This window comes from Polypterus senegalus, chromosome 15, assembly GCF_016835505.1.
Source record: "Polypterus senegalus isolate Bchr_013 chromosome 15, ASM1683550v1, whole genome shotgun sequence".
Classification (NCBI taxonomy): Eukaryota; Metazoa; Chordata; class Cladistia; order Polypteriformes; family Polypteridae; genus Polypterus; species Polypterus senegalus.
Window position 1 is genome coordinate 110945426 of NC_053168.1, and position 24777 is coordinate 110970202.

Consider the following 24777-nt stretch of genomic DNA (forward strand, 5'->3'; position numbering starts at 1 on the left):
AATTCTCCAACATCCCGTGTGGGTGGAAGGCTGAAATTTGGCAGGTTCATTCCTTACAGCTTCCTTACAAAACTTGGGCAGGTTTTATATCGAAATTCTAATGCCAGAATGGTCATAACTGGAAGCAGTTTTTCCATTTACTGTAATGGAGATGAGCTTCAACGCCTGGGGGCGGAGTTTCGTGGTGACATCATCACGCCTCCCACGTAATCACGCAGTACATAGAAAACCAGGAAGAGCTCAAAAAGCTTTAAGAAAACATGCATTATATAATTGAGAAGGCAGCTAAACAATAAGAAGCGAAAAAGTGACATATACAACCATATTCATGAGTTCTGCTACTCGAAACAAAGCACCATGTAAACCTACACTTTAAATTAAGTTCATAGACAGGCTACGCTGGCGCTTGTAATTTAGTGCCTGCCCATATAAGGCCGTCCTCAGCGCAATCCAATAGCAAACTGCCATGGGTAAATATTCACGGGTGAAGGACTGTGCTTATGGAGAGGAAGATGAGATGGTCAGGGTGGTGTTTGACACAAACTCAGCGAAACTGCGAGAGAAAGTTTTAAGTGCCAGGACTAAGGTAACATTAAATAAAGCTATGGACATAGCACGAGATGGGACCAGCACAGCTGGGAACCTTCGATGCATGTACACCGAGTGGCTCACGGAACTGACGCAGTGCACAGATAAAAAGCAACAGTTCCAAAGAGCGCTGAACAAAACCCGAATTACACAATTGAAAAGGCAGCAAAAAATATGAAGCGCCTGATAAGCATATTCATAAATGCAGCTACTGTGGAAACAAAGCACACGGTGGAAAAAGTCAATGTCCCGCTAAAGGAAGACAGTGTAAAAAACCCTGCATGCAGTGTGTCAGGTCTCAGATAAAGAAGAAGACGAGCTGTTTATTGATGCAGTAAGAAACTAATCGATGAATGAAACCTCTTATCTTTACAACGCATTGACAAACACGGAATGTAACTTGAACACAACACATCGTACAAATACGACCCTGATTGAAACAAATAATGATAATCAAATCCTTGATGACAGCAACATTCAATAACACTCACAAAACAATTACTGTATATTGACAATCATGTTACGCTATTTTTAAAATGTTCCCTTTTCTTTTTCATAACTTCTACTTCTCCACTGCGATACGCGGGTATATATTTAAATGTATATATATACCCCGATCTACAATACATACTTTAGCATAGACAAGCCACATGCTGTGGCGCAATTGTAGAGTCTTCGCCTCTAATGCCGACATTCGAGGTTCGATTCCCGAGAGGGGATGCACTGAGTATGTACGCTACTGATTCATTTTACCTTCAGATCTCCTTGGTTTGGGACGTATGAAAAATATTCGTTAACGCAGAATCATGTTACGCTATTTTTAAAATGTTTCCCTTTATTAGCACAAGCACAGCTGAGAAGCTTCATGCATGTACTCCATAACGCTGCTAAAAATAACATTTAATCACACTTTCAATTCCAAGCAAACGGAACTTTTGTCAATGCATGATTTCCTGGTACATCCATTACACTGATGCACACATCACAGCTACAAAAATGTTAGAGTTGGAATAAAGCTGCTCCTACGACTGATCATTTCGACTTCCCGAGCTAAGCCTTGATAAAAGCATGGTTTTGTGCACACTGAAAAGCAAGCAAAATTAGATGCATTACAGAAAGCGGACTTTGTGGTTCTTACTGGGGATCATTGGACTTCCGTGACCGTTAGTAATTCTAATTACATCTAATTACAAAATGTTCAATGATCACACTGTTTTAGCCTAATGTACAAAATAATTTTGGCTAAGGTTACTCAGAGTTTAAAGATTAAGTTGGTCAAATTACCTTTTATGTTTCTGACTTATTTTTAAGAAGAAAACTGCACTTTATGTTGAAATTTTGGTTATTATTATTTAAAGACAATACTATTCTGAAAATGTACTTAAAGTACTTAAACTACCACTTTATTTTTAAGTCTGCCCAATTTTAACCAGGGATGATATTTTTGTTTCTGTTTTGAATTCAAATGCAGTTTAAAGGCTTTTTTTTTCAGAAATTAAAACAGCTTCAGTTTACAATATTCATGTACATGTCTATTATTTGATTCTGTCGCCCACTAAAACACTTTTAAATTAAAAAAAACATTTATGCATTTGGGGCAAATTTACGTAGCGATTACATACCATTAATCAAGATTAATTCTTACACAGCCTCTAATTAATTGGATTAATTTTTTTAATCGAAGTCCCACCCCTAATATATATATATATATGGAGATATATATGTACATTTGTGTATATATGTGTATATACAGTATATATGTAGATATGTATATGTTGTATATAGTATGTATATATACAGTATGTATATATATGTATGTGTGTATATGTATATATATATATATATATATATATATATATATATATATATGCCAGAAATACATATGACAATGGCAAAACAATTACATTGTCAATCATATTACGCTATTATTAAAATGTTTCCTTTCTTTTTTACTCTCTGCTGCCAATCAAGAGGTATTTTGCTATATATATATATATATATATATATATATATATATATATATATATATATATATATATATATATATATATATATATATATATATATATACATATATATATACATATATATATATATATATATATATATACATATATATATATATATATATATATATATATATATATATATATATATATATACAGATATATATATACAGATATATATATATATATATATAGATATATATATATATATATATATATATATATACAGATATATATATACAGATATATATATATATATATATATATATATACAGATATATATATATATATATATATATATATATATATATATATGACAACAACACTCAATATCAATGACAAAACAATTACATTAACAATCATCTTACGCTATTTTTAAAATGTTTGCTTTTCATTTTCATAACTTCTTTAACACACTACTTCTCTTGCAGGCTTGGTATTTTGCTAGTATATATATATATATGACAACAACACTCATCACTCACAACAGTGACAAAACAATTACATTGACAATCAGGTTAATGTTATTTTCAAAATATTTCCTTTTCTTTCATTTGCTTCTTTAACACACTATCTTCTCCAAGCGGAAGCTGGTATTTTGCTAGTATATGTATATGTGTATATATGTATATATATATATATATATATATATATGTATATATGTATATATATATATATGTATATATGTGTATATATGTACAGTATATATATCTATACTAATAAAAGGCAATGCCCTCCCTGACTCATCACTAATTCTCCAACTTCCCGTGTAGGTAGAAGGCTGAAATTTGGCAAGCTCATTCCTTACAGCTTACTTAAAAAAGTTGGGCAGGTTTCATTTCAAGATTCTACGCGTAATGGTCATAAATGGAAGCTATTTTTCTACATATGCTGTAATGGACTTCAGCTCGATGCCTGTGGGGGGTGGAGTGGCGTCTGACGTGAAATGACTCTGAACGCAGTACGCACAAAACAAGGAAGAGGTCCAAAGAGCGCTGAACAGAAAATGCCATTTCACAATTGAGAGGGCAGCATAAGATTATGAAGCGAGTGATGCATACAAGCATATTCATACGTGCAGCTACTGCGAAAACAAAGTAACGGTGTGAACCGTAAGTTTAAATTAAGTTTATAGACACACTCCCACTGCCGTTTGTCATGCCTACGACGAATGTGGTATTCGCGAGATACAAGTTTAATGAAAAGACACGAGGTATAAACGAGACTTTGGCTCACTTTGTAACAGTGTTAAAATTGCTGTAGCAAGAAACTTTTAAGTGCCGGATCTTAGCTAACATTAAATAAACTTGTTGACATCGCGAGATAGCACGAGCACAGCTGGGAAGCTTCGATGCATGTACTCCATAATGTGTTAAAAAAAATAACGCATTTAATCACACTTTGCACTCCAAGCAAAGGGGAACTTTTGTCAGTGCATGATTTCCTGGTACATCGATTACACTGATGCACACATCAGAGCAACAAAAATGTTAGAGTCGGAATAAAGCGCGTTCCTAAGACTGATCGGAGGCAAATTTCATTTCAAAAGACTACCCGACGGAAGCCTTGATAAAATTGTGGTTTTGTGGAAACTGTCCAAATACGAACCTGATTGAAAGAAATTATAATCAAATCCTTGATGACAGCAACACTCATAACGGTCACAAAACTATTACATTCACAATCATGTTACGTTATTTTTAAAATGTTTCCTTTTCTTAGCACAAGCACAGCTGAGAAGCTTCGATGCATGTACTCCATAACACGTTAAAAAAATAATGCATTTAATCACACTTTCAATTCCAAGCAAAGGGGAACTTTTGTCAATGCATGATTTCCTGGTAAATCGATTACGTTGATGCACATATCAGAGTCGGAATAAAGCGCGTTCCTACAACTGATCGGAGGAAAATTTCATTTCAAAAGACTACCTGACAGAAGCTTTGAAAAAAGCATGGTTTTGTGCACACTGAAAAGCAAGCAAAATTAGATGCATTACAGAAAACGGACTATGTGGCTCTTACTGGGGATCATTGGACTTCCGTGACTGTTAGTAATTCTAATTACAAAATGTTCAATGATCACACTGTTTTAGCCTAATGTACAAAATAATTAGTTTAAAGGTGAAGCTGGTTAAATTACCTTTTATGTTTCTGCCTTATTTTTTTAAGAAGAAAAACTGCACTTTATGTTAAATTTTCGTTATTATTATTTAAAGACAATACCATTCTGATAATGTACTTAAAGTACTTAAAATACCACTTTATTTTAAAGTCTGCCCAATTTTAGCCAGGGATGATATTTTTGTTTCTGTTTTGAATTGAAATGCAGTTTAAAAGCATTTTTTTTTTCAGAAATTAAAAGAGCTTGAGTTTACAGTATTCATGTCCATGTCTATTATTTGATTCTGTCGCCCACTAAAACCCTTTTAAATTAAAAAAAAACATTTGCGATTTGGGGCAAATTTTCATGTGTGATTACATATGATTAATCAAGATTAATTATTACACAGCCTCTAATTAATTAGATTGATTTTTTTAATCGAGTCCCACCCCTAATATATACATGTAGATATATACAAATCTACATATCGATGACTGATGATGACTGAGCTTCTCACCCTATCTTTAAGGGAAAGCCCAGACACCCTGCGGAGGAAACTCATTTCAGCCGCTTGTATTCGCGATCTCGTTCTTTCGGTCACTACCCATAGCTCATGACCATAGGTGAGGGTAGGAGCGTAGATCGACTGGTAAATTGAGAGCTTTGCCTTACGGCTCAGCTCCTTTTCACACGACAGACCGATGCAGAGCCCGCAGATCACTGCGGACGCCGCACCGATCCGCCTGTCGATCTCACGCTCCATTCTTCCCTCACTGGTGAACAAGATCCCGAGATACTTGAGCTCCTCCACTTGGGGCAGGATCTCTCCCCCAATCCTGAGAGGGCACTCCACCCTTTTCCGGCTGAGGACCATGCTCTCGGATTTGGAGGTGCTGATTCTCATCCCAGCCGCTTCACACTCAGCTGCGAACCGATCCAGAGAGAGCTGAAGATCACGGCCTGATGAAGCAAACAGGACAACATCATCTGCAAAAAGCAGTGACCCAATCCTGAGTCCACCAAACCGACCCCTTCAACACCCTGGTTGCGCCTAGAAATTCTGTCCATAAAAGTTATGAACAGAATCGGTGACAAAGGGCAGCCCTCGCGGAGTCCAACTCTCACTGGAAACGGGCTCAACTTACTGCCGGCAATGCGGACCAAGCTCTGACACCGTTGTACAGAGACCTAACAGCTCTTATCAGGGGTCCGTACCCCATACTCCCGAGCACCCCCACAGGATTCCCGAGGGACGGTCGAATGCCTTTCCAAGTCCACAAAACACATGTAGACCGGTCGGGCAAACTCCCATGCACCCTCCAGGACTCTGCTAAGGGTGAAGAGCTGGTCCACTGTTCCGCACCAGGACGAAAACCACACTGTTCCTCCTGAATCCGAGGTTCACTATCCGACGGACCCTCCTCTCCAGAACCCCAATAGACTTTTCCAGGGAGGCTGAGGAGTGTGATCCCTCTATAGTTGGAACACACCCTCCGTCCCCTTTTAAAGAGGGGGACCACCACCCCGGTCTGCCAATCCAGAGGCACTGTCCCGATGTCCATGCGATGTTGCAGAGACGTGTCAACCAAGACAGTCCTACAACATCCAGAGCCTTAAGGAACTCCGGGCATATCTCATCCACCCCGGGGCCCTGCCACCAAGGAGTTTTTTGACCACCTCGGTGACTTCAGTCCCAGAGATGGGAGAGCCCACCTCAGAGTCCCCAGGCTCTGCTTCCTCATTGGAAGGCATGTTAGTGGGATTGAGGAGGTCTTCAAGTACTCCTCCACCCACCCATAACGCCCAGTCGAGGTCAGCAGGCACCATCCCCACCATATACGGTGTTGACACTGCACTGCTTCCCTCCTGAGACGCCGGACGGTGGACCAGAATCTCCTCGAAGCCGTCCGAAAGTCGCTCTCCATGGCCTCTCCAAACTCCTCCCATGCCCGAAGTTTTGCCTCAGCAACAACCGGCCGCGTCCGCTTGGCCTGCCGGTACCTATCAGCTGCCTCCAGAGACCCACAGGACAAAAAGTCCTATAGGACTCCTTCTTCAGCTTGACGGCATCCCTCACCGCCGTGTCCACCAACGGGTTCGGGATTGCCGCCACGACAGGCACCACCACCTTGCGCCACAGCCCGTCAGCCGCCTCAACAATAGAGGCACGGAACATGGCCCATTCGACTCAATGTCCCCACCTCCCTCGGGACGAGTTGAAGTTCTGCCGGAGGTGGGAGTTGAAGCTACTTCTGACAGGGGACTCTGCCAGCCGTTCCCCGCAGACCCTCACAACAAGCTTGGGCCTACCAGGTCTGACCGCATCTTCCCCACCATCGAAGCCAACTCACCACCAGGTGGTGATCAGTTGACAGCTCGCCCCTCTCTTCACCCGAAAGTGTCCAAGACATATGGCGCAAGTCCGGCGACACGACCACAAAGTCGATCATCGACCTGAGGCCTAGGGTGTCCTGGTGCCAAGTGCACATATGAACACCCTTATGCTTGAACATGGTGTTCGTATGGACAATCCATGACGAGCACAGAAGTCCAATAACAAAACACCGCCGGGTTCAGATCGGGGCCATTCCTCCCAATCACGCCTTCCAGGTCTCACTGTCATTGCCCACGTGAGCATTGAAGTCTCCCAGCAAAGCGAGGGAATCCCCAGAAGGTATGCCCTCTAGCAACCCCTCCAGAGACTCCAAAAAGGGTGGATATGCACAAACAACAGTCAGGACCCTTCCCCCACCCGAAAACGGAGGGAGGCCACCCTCTCGCCCACCGGGTAAACCCCAATGCACAGGCTCCAAGTGGGGGCAATAAGTATGCCCACACCTGCTCGGCGCCTCTCACCGGGGGCAACTACAGAGTGGTAGAGAGTCCAGCCCCTCTCAAGGAGATTGGTTCCAAAGTCCAAGCTGTGCGTCGAGGTGAGTCCGACTATATCTAGCCGAACCTCTCGACCTCGCAAGACTAGCTCAGGCTCCTTCCCTTCAGAGAGGTGACATTCCACGCCCCAAGAGCCAGTTTCTGTAGCCGAGGATCAGACCGCCAAGGTCCCCGCCTTCGGCCACCACCCAACTCACACTGCACCCAACCTCCTTGGCCCCTCCCATAGGCGGTGAGCCCATGGGGAGGAGGACCCACGTTACCTCTTCGGGCTGTGCCCGGCCGAGCCCCATGGGTGCAGGCCCGGCCACCAGGCGCCGCCATCGAGCCCCACCTCCAGGCCTGGCTCCAGAGGGGGGCCCCGGTGACCCGCGTCCGGGCAAGGGAAAACGTCATCCAAAGTTTTTGCTCTTCATCGGAGGTTTGTTGAACCGCTCTTTGTCTCATCCCTCACCTAGGACCAGTTTGTCTTGGGTGACCCTACCAGGCATAAAGCCCCGGACAACATAGCTCCTAGGATCATTGGGACACGCAAACCCCTCCACCACGATAAGGTGACGGTTCAAGGAGGAGCACTTGAAATCTATGTATTTCAAATAATATATTATTTTCCTATACAATTCCAGACACCTCACTCCCAGATAAACAGACTTTAGCTGTGAAAAATTTGTGTTGACTTAGGCTGCCTCTATGGGGATGGGATAGCCTGTCTGCATCCAATTGGCACATTTGCAAAACAGGCACTATAGGTGCACAATTAACGCAGTGATGAGGAGGTGCGAGTAAAATTAAGGTGGCCCAGCATTATCAATATTTTCGCAGGCTTCAGGGATTCTAGTGTTAAACGTTCTAAGTTTTAATGTTTGTCAAGAAAGCAAGACATGCATTAGCCTTCATTGCCACCACATAGTGTTGTTTTTCCATTTTCCATTTATTTTCAGTTACTGTTAGTGTTTGTGAAATTTGTTTTTGAAAGAAAGATCTGTACCTTTTAATTTCATTATAGTTGTGCTAATGAGTTTTTTTCTAATAATAACAATTTTACTGTGACGATGCGGGTTTGATGCATGCTCCCTTCTCAATTCCTGGAGCCCTTCAACGCTACGCTGTCGGTAATGTTACCGATGATCTTAGCAATGAGGCAACAACATAGCAATGGGATGGTGCAAAAGTGTCAAGTGCTTTTATTAAAACAACAGCAAAAACAAAGTTCAAATTAAATAAAGTGCAGTCCTTCAAAAGAGTCATTAAATAAATAATCCATCAAACAGTTGTGAAATCGTAGAGGTTAAAATCCATTAGAAAAACAATCCTTTAAAAACGAGGTTAAAATACAATGCAGGAAACAATCCTTAACACAAAGCCTGGTGATTCTTTTACCCTCTCAGCAGCTGACCTTTTCTCCCCTCAACTGGTCTGGAGGCCTCCTGATCCCTGGCTTTGGTCGTGCATTCACCCAAAACTGAGACTTGGTTTCCTTGATGACCAGGACACTCACATCAAGGACTTCACCCACCAAGCCTCCCGACTCCCGCTGCCCTCACGGCCTTACGCAGCCTGTTGTCCTTCAACTACTGATCACTCTAGTTTCTTGCTCGCTCAACTGGAGCGACTGCTTCCTTCTGCCCCCACTGAGTGTTGACCAAACACCCTTCTTGGGGCTCTCCTTCCAGCTGCCTACCTGCGAGCCTGCACTCACTCGTGTACTCATTCTCTCGCTCGCTCGCTCGCTTACACCGGCTCTCTTGCCAAACTGCTTCCTGTTCTCCAGCAACCTCCGTCTTTCTTTGTCTCTCTTTCTCTTTTCTTTCCCTCCTCTCTTAGCCGACTCACGCTTCTATATATCAAGAGGGGCATGGCAGCTGTGGCAAATCAGCAGCCCCCGGCACAATCATGGATGCGGACAGTTTCCTACCTGTGCACTTAGGTGAGAAACGCCCACACCACGAATCGCCCAAGAACAGCTTCTGCCACACAACCACCACGCCCCCTCACCAAGCCACGAGCGCGGTGCTTATTTATTTAAAAGTGGCCCTTTTTACATGAACTGTGAACCCACTACACCACAATCACATAACACAATTATTTTGAAACAAATAGCAGTTAAAGATGTAAGGAACCAAGTATGTTGTACTTGCCATGGCCTAAGTGTGTGTCTGTCTCTCTTGTGTTCCCGCACTCATTACAAAGTGCAAATTATTTTTAAGCTTCAATTACCTTGTGCTACTGAGCTCCTTAATTGATAACAGCAATTTCAGCTTTTTATTGTTCTCTCAGTGTCAGGTCTTTCGTTTATTCATTCATTCATTTATTTATTTATTTTTCTGGGTCACAGCAACATCAGCCATTTAAAGTGCATGAACTGGAGGGAATTGGGGTGGCTTTTTAGGAAGAAACCCTGAGGGTGGGAGTAGCCTTTTCAGCAGTGGTTTTCACCTCTGTTCACTACAAATGTTTTAGCAAATTGTCACCAGACGTGTGTTCTCATTTGAGAAACGCATCTAGTCTTGTGAGACTGGTCAGGTTGAAATGTTTGTGCAGGGTTAGTCACATCAGTGGAAGGTCTTTATGCATTGAGGAGATGTAAGGTACAAGAACATATTGTGTATACAGTATCTAAAACCTGTATTTGCGGGTAGGTAGAGAATCTCTTCACAGCTCCGAGCTAAATGAAACAGGCTGCTCACCAGACTTCCATGTAGGAGACATGTAACTCGCACAGTTTCCAGTTTCCTCCAGATATTCCATCTATATATATATATATATATATATATATATATATGGAAGAGAAGGTCTGTGGTAAGGTTTGCATATTAGCAGTTGTAGATCCACAAATGGAGAAAATGAATCACGTATCGTAAAGTAGTTTTTATTCCTGAGCTTTCAACCCCTACCAGGGGTCTTCATCAGAGGATAATGCTTAGACTTAGAAGAATCAAAGGCAATATATAGCAATACCTTACAGGGGGTTGGCTAGGTCCGTGTGGGGGGGTGAGGTTGTTGGGAGTAAAGTCTTGTTTATTAAGAATAAGTTCTTCTTAAGTTTGTATATGCTGGATTTATGTCCAAGTGTCTGTTGATGGCGTTCTCAGCGGTATATATAGGACAAACTTCAAAAAGAATCGCAACACCTATACAGGAACACCATAGCATACCGTCAGAAGAAAGGACGCACTGTCATTGATCTATAAGCATACTAAATCAACAGGACATACATTTAATTGGGATGATGTACAAGTAAAATTTAAAGACAATAATAAAAGTGCTAGAGAGCTGGCTGAATCCTGGTTGTCAAATGAGAATGCCATCAACAGACACTTGGACATAAATCCAGCATATACAAACTTAAGAAGAACTTATTCTTAATAAACAAGACTTTACTCCCAACAACCTCACCCCCCCACACGGACCTAGCCACCCCCTCCTCCTCCCCCAGTAAGGTATTGCTATAAATTGCCTATGATTTTTGTAAGTCTAGGCATTATCCTCTGATGAAGACCCCTGGTAGGGGTTGAAAGCTCAGGAATAAAAACTACTTTACGATAGTGATTCATTTTCTCCCTTTGTGGATCTCCAACTGCTAATATGCAAACCGTATCACAGACCTTCTCTTCCATATATATATATATATATATATATATATATACACACACACATACATACAGTATGTATTCACAGTGCATGACTTTTTCCACATTTTGTTATGTTACAGCCTTATTCCAAAATGGATTAAATTAATTTTTTTCCTCATAATTCTACACACAACACCCCATAATGACAACATGAAAAAAGTTTACTTGAGGTTTTTGCAAATTTATTAAAAAATAAAAAAACTGAGAAATCACATATACATAAGTATTCACAGCCTTTGCTCAATACTTTGTCGATGCACCATTGGCAGCAATTACAGCCTCAAGTCTTTTTGAATATAATGCCACAAGCTTGGCACACCTATCCTTGGCCAGTTTCGCCCACTCCTCTTTGCAGCACCTCTCAAGCTCCATCAGGTTGGATGGGAAGCATCGGTGCACAGCCATTTTAAGATCTCTCCAGATCTCTTCAATCGGATTCAAGTCTGGGCTGTGGCTGGGCCACTCAAGGGCATTCACAGAGTTGTCCTGAAGCCACTTCTTTGATATCTTGGCTGAGTGCTTAGGGTCATTGTCCTGCTGATAGATGAACCGTCGCCCCAGTCTGAGGTCAAGAGCACTCTGGAGCAGGTTTTCATCCAGGATGTCTCTGTACATTGCTGCAGTCATCTTTCCCTTTATCCTGACTAGTCTCCCAGTACCTGCTGCTGAAAAACATCCCCACAGCATGATGCTGCCACCACCATGCTTCACTGTAGGGATGGTATTGGCCTGGTGAGAGCGGTGCCTGGTTTCCTCCTAACATGACGCCTGGCATTCTTACCAAAGAGTTCAATCTTTGTCTCATCAGACCAGAGAATTTTTTTTTCTCATGGTCTGAGAGTCCTTCAGATGCCTTTTGGCAAACTCCAGGCAGCCCTGCCATGTGCCTTTTACTAAAGAGTGGCTTCCGTCTGGCCACTCTAACATACAGGCCTGATTGGTGGATTGCTGCAGAGATGGTTGTCCTTCTGGAAGGTTCTTCTCTCTCCACAGAGGACCTCTGGAGCTCTGACAGAGTGACCATTGGGTTCTTGGTCACCTCCCTGACTAAGGCCCTTCTCACCCGATCGCTGAGTTTAGGAAGAGTCCTGGTGGTTTTGAACTTCTTCCACTTACGAATGATGGAGGCCACTGTGCCCATTGGGACCTTCAAAGCAGCAGAAATTTTTCTGTAACATTCCCCAGTTTTGTGCCTCGAGACAATCCTGTCTCGGAGGTCTACAGACAATTCCTTTGACTTCATGCTTGGTTTGTGCTCTGACATGAACTGTCAGCTGTGGGACCTTATATAGACAGGTGTGTGTCTTTCCAAATCATGTCCAATCAACTGAATTTACCACAGGTCGACTCCAATTAAGTTGCAGAAACATCTCAAGGATGAGCAAGGGAAACGGGATGCACCTGAGCTCAATTTTGAGCTTCATGGTAAAGGCTGTGAATACTTATGTACATGTGCTTTCTCAATTTTTTTATTTTTATTAAATTTGCAAAAATCTCAAGTAAACTTTTTTCACGTTGTCATTATGGGGTATTGTGTGTAGAATTCTGAGGAAAAAAATAATTTAATCCATTTTGGAATAAGGCTGTAACATAACAAAATGTGGAAAAAGTCATGCGCTGTGAATACTTTCCAGATGCACTGTATATTACAGGTAAAATTCCATTACAACGAACTTCCAGGGACAGATTCTACATTTGTAGCTATAGTGCTTTCTTTAACTTGCGTCCAGGCGTCTGCAATCATTTCAATAGCTTCTTTTACATTAATTTTAATCGTCTCCTGTCTACAAGTTATGCTGATGAGAATTTTTCTCAGCATTTCCTTGCGATAATACACTTTCAAGGTGCGAATGATGCCCAAATCCAAGGGCTAAAGCACTGCTTTGCAATTGGGTAGGAGGAATTCAATGCGAACATTATCTAAATGCGGAAGCATGTTGTGGGCAGCACAGTTATCAATCAGAACCTGAACCATCCTTTTCCTCTTCATGTTGTGAGTTTTTTTTTCTTTTAGGAACCCCCCACTCAACAGGAACGTCACGCTGAAGTGCGTCCCTAAGCGTGATTGCCACGTCTGTGTAAGATTGTTTGTCCATTGCTGAGGCAGGGCAACAGCAGGCTCACAGCGGTGCAGTGAGGCACCACAGAAGCGAATCCTAAAAGATCGGGGTCGCTTTATAAGTCCTTGTCTTGCACCCCAAAACACGAGGTTGAGTCTCAGTACTTTAGCAAAACCAGCTTTATTCAGCTTGAAACAGGAACAGCACGGTTATTTATTGTAGCTGGATCTGCCACTCTCCTATACACAGACACAGCAGCCAGGCAGGGTCGTGGCCAGGTTAATGGCCAAGTAATCCTTTTTCCTGCATTACCCATCAAATGTGCTTTGGTAGAGAGACACAGCAGAGCATTTCAAGGTCTTTTGGGCACTTCGTTGTAATGAAAGTATCAGCTAAATGTACTTCGTAGTAACGAGATTTCTATAGACTCGTGTCATATGGGGTAACTGTCGGGACCATAAAAATACTTCGTTGTAATGAAAATTTCATTGTAAAGATATTCGTTGTAACGGAATTTTACCTATATATATATATATATATAGAAGAAATCATTTATCTTTACATCAGAAAAAATACTACAAATATTTCGAGTTTTCTGTACAAGTTCTTTTAATTCTATTTTTCTTTCTTTCGCCCCACTTTTGCCTAGCTTTACTCCTGCAAAAGTATTGTAGGGTTTGGTGTACACATCCACACCTTATACTGTATTGCTGTTCATAGCCAAAGATAGTTACAGTACCATGAATATTTTTATCCAACAGTAATACTTCCAGTGATTTTTGCAGAATGTTGACTATCTAGGAAACTAACAACAGTTCCAGAAAATAGTCATTATAAGCATTTAGCATCAGTGCTGGGGTTTAGGTTATTTCATGTTTATGGTGGGTCTTAATGGGCTGGTTTGTGATTCTCAAAGTAGCTGAAGTATTTTCTGTTTATTAATATACATTTGTTAAGTTTTACTCACAATCTGGAGACTGTTTTATGTTTTGGTTGATCATTGCATGCAATAATTTATATGCTTGTCTGTCCTTTAGCTGAGCTTGGAGACTACAACCCTGCTATTCACTGCCCTGGTTATTTGTCTGAGTTCCATTTCCTGCCTGACCAGGACAATGAGTTTTTAACCAAAGTAGAATCGCTACATGACCAACACAGGTAAATGGTAGTCATTTTCAGACTTGTTGTAACACTTTCTTGCTGAGAAAGTACCTTTATTTACAAGGTGATATTTTTTTTTTTAGACAAATCACACTGAGTTCATAAAGCAGGTAAAAACATGAAGCCTCACAACAAAGTTTGTTGTCTTAAGACAGACCTACAAAATTGTAAGGTCATATGACAAAAATTATAAGCCTAAACTATTTTGAATTATTTGGCTTAATGACAAGTTGGGGTTAGAGGTCCTTGTACTGGTAAGCATTCATTAAATATAAGACTCTGCAGTAAGAAAAATATACGGCTTTACATTCATTTAGTTTCTTAACGCACTTATACAGGGTCACAGAAAACTACGGCCTTTTCTCGTCAATATCTGGCACAAGAAAGGGCTCCAAACCAGGATGACATGCCATTCTGTCATATTTTACATCACACACCTATTTACATCCATAGTCGTTTGTCCTGGAGTAATTTGCAATCACCCGTCAGAATGTGCGGGCATATTGGAGTCCCTGGACAAGACCTGTGCAGTCTCATTGATAATGTGTAAATTTCACACACTACACTAGGTGGGATTTGATCCCAGAATTCTGGAGCTGTGAGACATCTGTGCTGTCACAAAGACTTGAAAATAAATAATGAAAATATGGGGCCTCCAGCAAAAAGGCGGGCTTATATCTGGTGACAAGGTCCACTATAGGACTTGGTTAAGGGACTTTGCTGAAAGGTAATGTGTGAATTTGAAGTGGGAAAGAAATGTGATGACTATTTTTCTTACTGGGTGCTCTGCCCCCTGCTCGCTTCGCCTGCCAACCCCTGGAGGGGGGGCACTACGCGCTAGCCACTTCGCAGCTCTGCCACTCGCGTCTGGGGAAGTGGATGTACAATTTAAACATTGTTATTTTCATGGGAATTGTTAGAAATGGATAATAGAACGAACGATATTATATTACATTACAGCAAGTAATTAACCATAGTAAAAAAGAGTGAAACGTAATAAATTGAAAGGAAATTATTTTTCATGTTGCGTTAGAGGTATTGATTGCGTTATACGTTTTTGTTCTGTTTGGCTTTGAAATTAACACGCAAATACTTTTTAAACTTGCACTTTCACTATAAATCTTCAGTAAAAAAAACAATATTTGGAATTAACTTTTTGTCAATATCGCATTGAATTTTGATTCTGTGTTTGGAGTTACATTGTGACAATGCAACGTATAACTGCCTGTGAGTGAGTATCGTTTTTCTTTCTCTTTAATAAATAAACCAGATTTCTCGAATATTTGTCCCAGTGATTTGTTAATTGTCATACCAAAAGCTATTTTAACAGGAAACTGTGAACATTTTAATATGAATGGCATATCAAGATCTCCTTTGATGTCTGTTATCAGCAGAAGATGTACTACCTTTCTTGTTGACTGTTGAAATTTTATATGATAGAATTGTTCGACCAATTTTGAAAACAACTGATCTTGTTCTATTGCATAGCCCATCACTCATACATAAATTACACAATAACGGTGTTAATAGTTGTAGATATTCTATGGGATATTGTAAGTTGATGTTTTCATCTTTCGCATCACCACCACCACCTGTTTCAGTATAGTCTATTGATACACATTTAACCAATTTGCAGTGCAACCGATTGACAATTTTCGCATTAATTCGTTTGACTTCATCGTTTCTCGGTGCTAGCATTGTAACCCTTTGGGATGATATTCTTCAATAAGATTTGGACATATTAAGTCTTCTTTTATTGGATAATACTTAAAGTGAGGAAAACGTAAAAATGTATAAGAGCTGAGAGCACAGGAACTGTGTCTGACAAAAGCATTCACACGAATGAGAGGTGAGAGGACCGTGGGCATGGGCCATTAACCGGAAATGGTTGAGAGGAGGGCGGGACCCCCTTTACCAACCTGATAAAATCTCTTGGCAATAGTCTTGTATTGTGTCAAGATTTTCTTTTATAGTAAAGAGCACCTGTAGCACCATCTGGTGGAACTTATAATTCCAGCAGGGCTGCCTCACTGTACTACAGTTCCCAACATTACCTTCAAGTATTTGAATGGGATCCATAGCCCAGGGATGCTACTGTCTAGTGGGTCAGGGGAGCGTATTGTTTCAAAATGGAATCTCCCCCAATCTCTCTGTTACATTGGCTTCCAGCTGGTTAAGAGAATGGGACCAATTCTGTCTGGGATGCCAGCCCATGCATGCTGCACTTTACACCAGATACCATTCCTTATAAAACATCAGCATCTGCATAAGTGCCACTGGAGCTCATGCCAAATGTGCCCTAACAATCAGCCCACTCTTAAAGCCATTGAGATCTCTACTTTGAGGTATTGTAAAAGCAACATAATGCACAGGGTTTTGATTCATGACATTAAGCATGATATGACATTAACCGCTTTATTATTTGTCAGGTCATTCATGTATAGAAGAAGCTATTTTCCAATGCATTTGTATGCTTCATTTATTCAGGTGTTGACTTTATTTAGTTATTAGTATTTTCTCCAGTGTTCAGCACTTTTACAAAATATAGGGACATATCGTATGTTATCTTTTGCATTCTTTCTCAGGTTCTTTACTTTTTTCTCTGCATTATTTTTGTATCATGTGCTTCATATCCCATTAACTTCACTGACAGTATTTCTAGAGTAAAATATAAACCATATTATCTCAAATGAGCTCAATATATTAATCTGTTCTCCTTCAGAACTGGACGTAAACAGGCATTTTGCAACAGTATAAAAAACAGTATCAGTCTCGTATAAGAATGAAATGGAAACAGACCTGCACTGTAAAAAGGATCATATTAATGACTTCCTTACATACAGTAACTAAATTCACACTGTTTAGCTACAGTAATTATAGCTAATGCCCTCCTGTGTTTGCTGACCAGTATCTTATATTTCAGTGGTTGTTCCCTTTGTAACAGTTGTGCTTTTTCTAATACATTCATCTTATTTTACATGGTGCATTCTTCTGGTGGCTGAAATTTGTATTAAAGTGTGTCCTTTCCAAAATACTGAATTTCTCTGTCACTTTCCTTTATGTTGTAGATTTGCTTTTATTCATGAGATCTTTTTTACCCATGATCCATCTGCACTTAATATTTAGCCAATAGACCAAAGACTTGATGTTATTCTTTTAAATTATTTGATTCAAAGCAGAATTACTTTTACTGTCAAAGTTTCAAATGAGTCCAGGTCATGAAACATCTCCAAATCATGAGACAGCTATGCCTAAACTTGTCAGCTGGCATGAACATCTTACTTTAAAATGCAGCATCTGGCTTCCACTCCAACATAAAAATGACCCATGCAGCCAGATATGTTTCATTTTAGTAGATAAAGTGTGTCCTTACAAAATGCACTAGAACTCTTAAGGATTATTTTGGCTCATTGGACATAGGAATCAAGGCTAACCTTAATAGGTAGTCTTTTCTTTCTTCCTGGTCTCCAGTGAATTCCATTTTACATTGATTTCTGATTGTAGTGTCATAATTAAAAAAAGAGATTTGACATTCAGGCGGAAACTGTTCACATCGTCAGGCTCATCTGGCTGACTAAGTACTTTCAATAGCTCATGCAGGTACTTTTAAAGAGCTGTCTAGGTGTCTGCTTCAGCCACCTGAGTAGTTTTATTCCAGATAGCAACAGGATTCCCAAAAGAAGCATTTCCTGGCTTCTATGTTTAACACACTTCATCTTTCCTCCTCCATTTTGGTGACCTGTATACATTTCAATATGTATTTGAAAAGGTTCTGCTAAATCGCCTTTATTGATACATTTCAGAATTTTAAAGATCTGGATCATTGGCATAAGGGTCTTTTTTCAGTGTTATGTAATAAGTAAGTTGCACTGGAAACTGACACAATTGTTTTGTGGTTCACAGTTAAGCCTCTTAGTGTCAAAGGAGTGAAATTCTGCATATTAAACCTATTAAGATATACATAGTCATATGCTATGATACTGTCAACAGTGTCATGCCTTAATAATCTCAAGTCAAACAGTGTTAATGTTTTCTTTCATAAATTACAAAAAAGGGGAGCTTCAGGTCAAACAGAGTCTCAAAGTTATCCCTCAGATATTTGGGTTTTGTCACTTACAGTAACTGGCTAAAACACCCCAACCCCATGAATCTTGTCAATCCTTCCACACTAAATATGCAGTTGATGGCCCTGGTGTGGTCGTCTTTCAAAGAGATCACAATTATTGTGCATTCTTCTACGTTGCTTCTTAACTCAACAACTGATGTTTCTACCCGTGGGCTCTGCCATTAATGTTCCATCCCTTCTCTTCCTAAAGTACTTATACTGGGCTGGTAAAGCCTCAGTCCTTATACAGACTTGCATTTGGCTGACACCTTTATCCAAGGTAACTTGCAACATGTATAATACAATTGGTTACACTTCTTTTGGCTTTCCAATAGGAGCACACAAGTCAAGTGACGTGCTTATGGTCACATAATGTCAATAGCAGGATTTGAACTCTCAACCTAAGGGTCTGAAGTCCAAAGCCTTAACCACTACATCACACTGCCTGCCACTTCAAAAGAGTGGGATCAAATGTAAATAAGTAGAGAGTTCAGTAAGAGGCTAGACTAATACAGTTAAGAATGTAAGGAGTTTAATAAAATGATACTTTCATCTTCACCTTAAATTTAGTTGCAGTAAAAACCAGTATCCAAGTTACCTTCAGCTCCAAAATTAAGCAATCCTGGCCTAGTGGCTTTACTTGGTCTTACACATTTTCTGGTTAATTATTTGTTCCTCTCTTCTTCCATGCCCTCTATGTGCACTAGCTTGACACTTCTAAGACAACCTGGCCGCCTAACACAACATATATTTGCTATCAGTACAGAACGTAAAGTTATGGCTTGTTCTCAATATTGGAGGCACTCCAAAAGAACAACACCAGAATTTGCTTTTCACAGTCGGCAGACACATTTTGTAATCTTACTATGAATCAGGCAGTTAGAAGGATTGAAATTATAAATGTTTATAGTCAAGACTTTCACAGGCTGTTCTAAAGAAGACATGCTGCATCTGTGTTTGTGTAAGATTTATATTAATAACTTTTTTTTTTTTCTCTCTCTCTAGAGGCCTTAAACCATCTGAAGCAGAGCTTTGCTATCTAAATATCGCTAGAACTCTGGAGTTCTATGGGGTGGAAATGCACGCTTCAAGAGTAAGTTGATTTTAACCTTACTTTCTTTAGGTGCTGAATTTTCAGTGACAAAGCTGAAGTTGTAGCCAGACAGCCAGATTCTGTGCATTTTACATGCATTTTTACACAATCAATATTATTAGATTTTCTTTTCTGCTCCAGTAATATATATAGAAAACTGAATTCATTTTGGACTGATGAGACAAAAATTGAGTTATTTAGTCGTAACAAAAAGCGCTTTGCATGGTAGAAGAAGAACACCGTATTCCAAGAAAAACACCTGCTACCTACTGTCAATTTTGGTAGAGGTTCCATCATGCTGTGCGGCTAGTTCAGTGACTGGGGCCCTTGTTAAAGTCGTGGGTCGGATGAATTCAACCCAATATCAACAAATTCTTCAGGATAATGTTCAAGCATCAGTCACAAGGTTGAAGTTACGCAGGGGTTGGATATTCCAACGAGACAATGACCCAAAACACAATTCGAAATCTACAAAGGCATTAATGCAGCCATCACATTTAACTGACCTGGAGAGATTGTGTATGGAAGAATGGTCAAGAATACCACCATCCAGAATCCAGACACTCATCAGGCTATAGGAGGTGTCTAGAGGCAGTTGTATTTGCAAAAGGAGGCTCAACTAAGTAGTGATGTAATGTCTTTGTTGGGGTGTCCAAATGTATGCACCTGTCTAATTTTGTTATGATGCATATTGCCTATTTTCTGTTAATCCAATAAATGTAATGTCACTGCTGAAATACTACTGTTTACATAAGACATGTCATATATTAAAAGGAAGTTGCTTCTTTGAAAGCTCAGCCAATGATAAACAAAAGTCCAAAGAATTAAGAGGGGTTCCCAAACTTTTTCATATGACTGTATAGTATTTTAGGCTCTTTCTCATTCTCAGCGCACTTTTATGTGACTGTCCTAGAATTTTCCTTTTAATGAATGTGTGTTCCTTTTACAAAGTAAAATCAGAGTTCACATTTATTTTTCATCTTATTTTTCTGTGCTTTTAAGTAGTCTTTTTCTAAAAATTGTTTTTTTTTCTTTAGTTGTTGATCTACCTTCTGCATAAAGCATTCCAGTATACAAAAAAAATATTAAACAATTATTTGTAAGATGCTATTTTAGTTTCATTTCCTAAATATGTATATACTGTTACCCTCTTTATATTTGACATAGCTTTCAGTGTTCTCATACTTGCCACTGGAAGTGCAGTTTGGGCCGTTTGTTACAAACTTTTTACTTATATATCTCCATTCAAAAGCTGTTTTGTTTTACCTTCTATCTTTTGAGGAATAACTAGTAGGCGTCTATTGGCTAAATCAGAAACATGTTTGGCATTTTTTCTCTTCCAGATTTTCCTTGTTATGAGTTTACTTATTTTCCTTTTCGCCCCCTCAGTCAGGATGTGTGGGTGAAAGTAGTTTACATGTCTCCAACTTAATTCCGTAGGGGACCTAAATATATTTTGCTTGATTTTGTTTTTATTAAGTCACTCTCAATTGTTCATGAGCTTGGATTAACAAATAAATAAAGTTTGCCTTATACATCCATTCAATCCTCCTCTCCTTAAGTCTATCCTGTGGTCTTTATAGAATTTGCTGAATAGTTCTCTAGGGAGACATTAATGTGACCGTCCTGGAGGTGAAAAGTTAACCTTTTTAAAAGCCTGGAAATTTTACATACATTTATTTCCCAGAATTTCTTTGTGCTTTGGTGTGATAGTAACTTTAAAGGCCTTGTTTTAAACAGTTAATTCTTCATAGGCTATCAGAAAATGGCCTCCACAATTGGATTAGAGCACTAAGTATAATGTTAAGTCGCCTTATATGATTTAGGCTATTTTCCTGCAGTTCAAATGTTATCAGTGGTGAATAATTATTACTAGAAGAAAACGGAAGGTAGTTTGATTACTATATCCTTTTGTTTGTTGTTTTGTTTCTGTTTGGTATCTATGTAACAATCTGTTTCATCACTTATAGGTTAAACACCAAACAGTGTTTCTCATTCGACTCTCCCAGGGGTGTTGTGTTATGTCTTTTTTGTATTGTGTTTTTATTTTTCTTTTTGTGTGAACTATTTAAATGGCTAGTAGCTACTTCATTTTTGCAGTGAAATTAATCATGATTTTTATTCTTTTGCTCCTTTTTGCTGTTTGTTTCTCATTTAGCTTTGCAACTGATGGCCTTTTAGTTCTGATATTCCTTTTTTTATTCTTTTTTTTTTTTTAAATTTGGCTTGAATAGTAAAATTAGAATTTTTAGGTTTGTTTATTAATTCTTGGCTTTCTTTTGGACCTTGACATTTTGTATTTCATCTATACTAATAAAAGGCAAAGCCCTCACTGACTCACTCACTCGTCACTAATTCTCCAACTTCCCGTGTAGGTAGAAGGCTGAAATTTGGCAGGCTTATTCCTTACAGCTAACTTACAAAAGTTAAGCAGGTGTCATTTCGAAATTCTACATGTAACGGTCAACAACTTCCGCCATGTTGAACTTTCTTATTTATGGCCCCATCTTCACGAAATTTGGTAGACGGCTTCCCTGCGCTAACCGAAACCGATGTACATACTTATTTTGATGGTATGACGCCACTGTCGGCCGCCATATTCAACTTTCCAACGTCACTAATTTTCCAACTTCCCGTGTAGGTAGAAGGCTGACCCCATCTTCACGAAAATTTGGTAGGTGGCTTCCCTGCGCTAACCAAAACCGATGTACGTACTTATTTACCACCCATCTTGAAAAGTTTCCCCCCTCACATATACTAATGTGCCACAAACAGGAAGTTAATATCACCAACCATTCCCATTTTATTAAGGTGTATCCATATAAATGGCCCACCCTGTAGTTATTGTGTAGGTATTTTAGACTTGCTTTACATTGTTCAGGTACCCATTTCCTTTATCATTCCAACCGTACCCCCATTAACATGTCTATCGAGGTGATCGCCATCGATCAAAGAACTTTCACTTACCGAGTGGTTTCCAAGCTCAGAGATGGCACCTACCTTTTCCATTCTCTTTGTTACATATTGCACGGCCATATTAGGCTCACTCTTGATATCTGGAGGAACATTGTGTCTTATGTATTTAATGACTGGGACAGGTTCAAGCTGTGGACTGATGACGGTACAGGAGATAATTATTCTACACAGGAGCACTAGGAGAGTGAAATGCTTAAGCCCTTCACCTATGCATCTGCATGTGAGTTGATGGCTGCCGGTGAATTGTTCGGTTGTCGCTTTCAAGTGTACCGAAATGGCCAAATATTTTACACCTTTCGACAACCGCCAATGCCTCTTGAACATCTTAGATTGACAGGTGACGATTTCAGTAGTGGACACTTTGATGTTTATGAATGTTTAAACTCTCAAAAGCTGGATTTGACGTTATCGATGAAACCGGTTGTATACTTACAACGCTTGACAGATGCCGAATGTCTCTTCAACACAAGTCCTTCAAATACTGTCATAATTGAAACAGACCATGAAACTCAAACCAATTATGACAGCAGCAATGCAAGCTGTGAGATTTGAAACAAGATTACTGTTCACATGGCCAACTGTACGTTGCATGATCAAGAGTAAGCTCGGCGCACAGCTTAGTCATATTACAACCGGAGGGCCAAACTCAAAATGTGGTATACAAAGAGATCCTTAACAAATAATTATTGGTATATTTTCCCTCAGTTTAAAAAGGTTTAATTTTCTTCTTAATAAAAATTTTAAGGCAGTACTTCGCCGCTGTGAAGCGCGGGTATTTTGCTAGTTTAAAATATAAGTCGTCTTCTTCATCTTTCGGCTGCTTTCGTTAGGGTTTGCCACATTGGATAATTTTTTTCCATATCTTTCTGTCCTCTGTATCTTGTTCTGTTAAACCCACCACCTGCATGTCCTCTCTCACCACATCCATAAACCTTCTCTTAGGCCTTCCTCTTTTTCTCTTGCCTGGCAGCTCTATCGTTAACATCCTTTTCCCAATATACCTAGCATCTCTCTTCTGCACATGTCCGAACCAGAGCACTCTCGCCTCTTTGACTTTGTCTCCAAACCGTCCAACTTGAGCTTACCCTCTGTCTTCATTTCTAATCCTATCCATCTTTGTCACACCCAATGTAAATCTTAGCATCTTTAACTCTGCCACCTCCAGCTCTGTCTCCTTTCTGGTCAGGCCAAAACCATAAAAAAAACTATCTCTGCACAACACAACTCACCAGTAATTAAATACATCTATTAAACAAAAATCAGAATCCTTCAGAAACACACAATGAATGGAAAAACAACTCAAAATGAAACAGATGAGAAATAGATCTTTAATGAAGAACATCTTAACTACAGAACGGTAGTTAATTAACAAAATAGGAAACTGAATTGACAATTCCATGAAATTTGCTAATCTAAAATTCACAAATGCTCTATACTGAGTAGAAAATGTAAGACAGAAATGATAAAATAGTCTATAAAGATAATGTACTAAGTATTGTTTACTTCTTAGTTTATATTGGATACTTTTCAATTGAAGTAACAGTAAAGATCACTCCTGCAGTGGTTCCAGTGGACATCAGTAATTCAGTAGATTTGAGGGAGGATGATTAATGAAGAGTCTTGAGCTCACTATTTGAAATTGTAACAAATGTGGAGTTTCTTGAACTTACAAAGGCTGAAATAATTGGCATAGCATAGCTGTAAACTACTATGTTCTGTACCATTCAAGATAGAGTTAATGGTCTAGACCAGGCATGTCAAACACGCGGCCCACAACAGAAATCTGTGCAGCCCACATGACAGATCCTAGTTAGCACTAAACTTGTACAAAATGATTACTATCATCTGTGATTGAATCATTCTGCATCTTCGCCATTACTTATTGCCTTTTCTTACTTCTGCCTTCTGACAAAATCACGTTTTCCCATGGCACTACGATACCGGAAACGTCATCTGCAAGTATAGAGAACTGCCAGCAATGGAGACTCACTCATTGAAGGGCTACAGCAAAAAGGCTGCCCCCTTTACTGAGGACACTTTTCAGAACGCTAGGCGGGCAGGGCTTTGCAGCAGCGCAGAGAGAGGAGAGACTGCGGTGAGAGAGTATTATAACAAAGTATTTTTATGTTTCTGACAGTTTCCCCATATGACACGAGTCCAC

At 39.8% G+C, this 24777-nt stretch overlaps 1 protein-coding gene across 4 annotated transcripts in view; it reads left to right on the forward strand.

Moving 5' to 3' along the window:
* Nucleotides 1-24777, forward strand: part of ptpn3 (protein tyrosine phosphatase non-receptor type 3) — a 383558-nt gene that overhangs the window by 212441 nt on the left and 146340 nt on the right. For all 4 annotated transcript variants that reach the window (XM_039737294.1, XM_039737296.1, XM_039737297.1 and 1 more), the window contains exons 8-9: nucleotides 14319-14439; nucleotides 19553-19640. In XM_039737294.1, the coding sequence (XP_039593228.1) occupies nucleotides 14319-14439; nucleotides 19553-19640 (209 nt within the window). The remainder of the gene's footprint in view (nucleotides 1-14318; nucleotides 14440-19552; nucleotides 19641-24777) is intronic.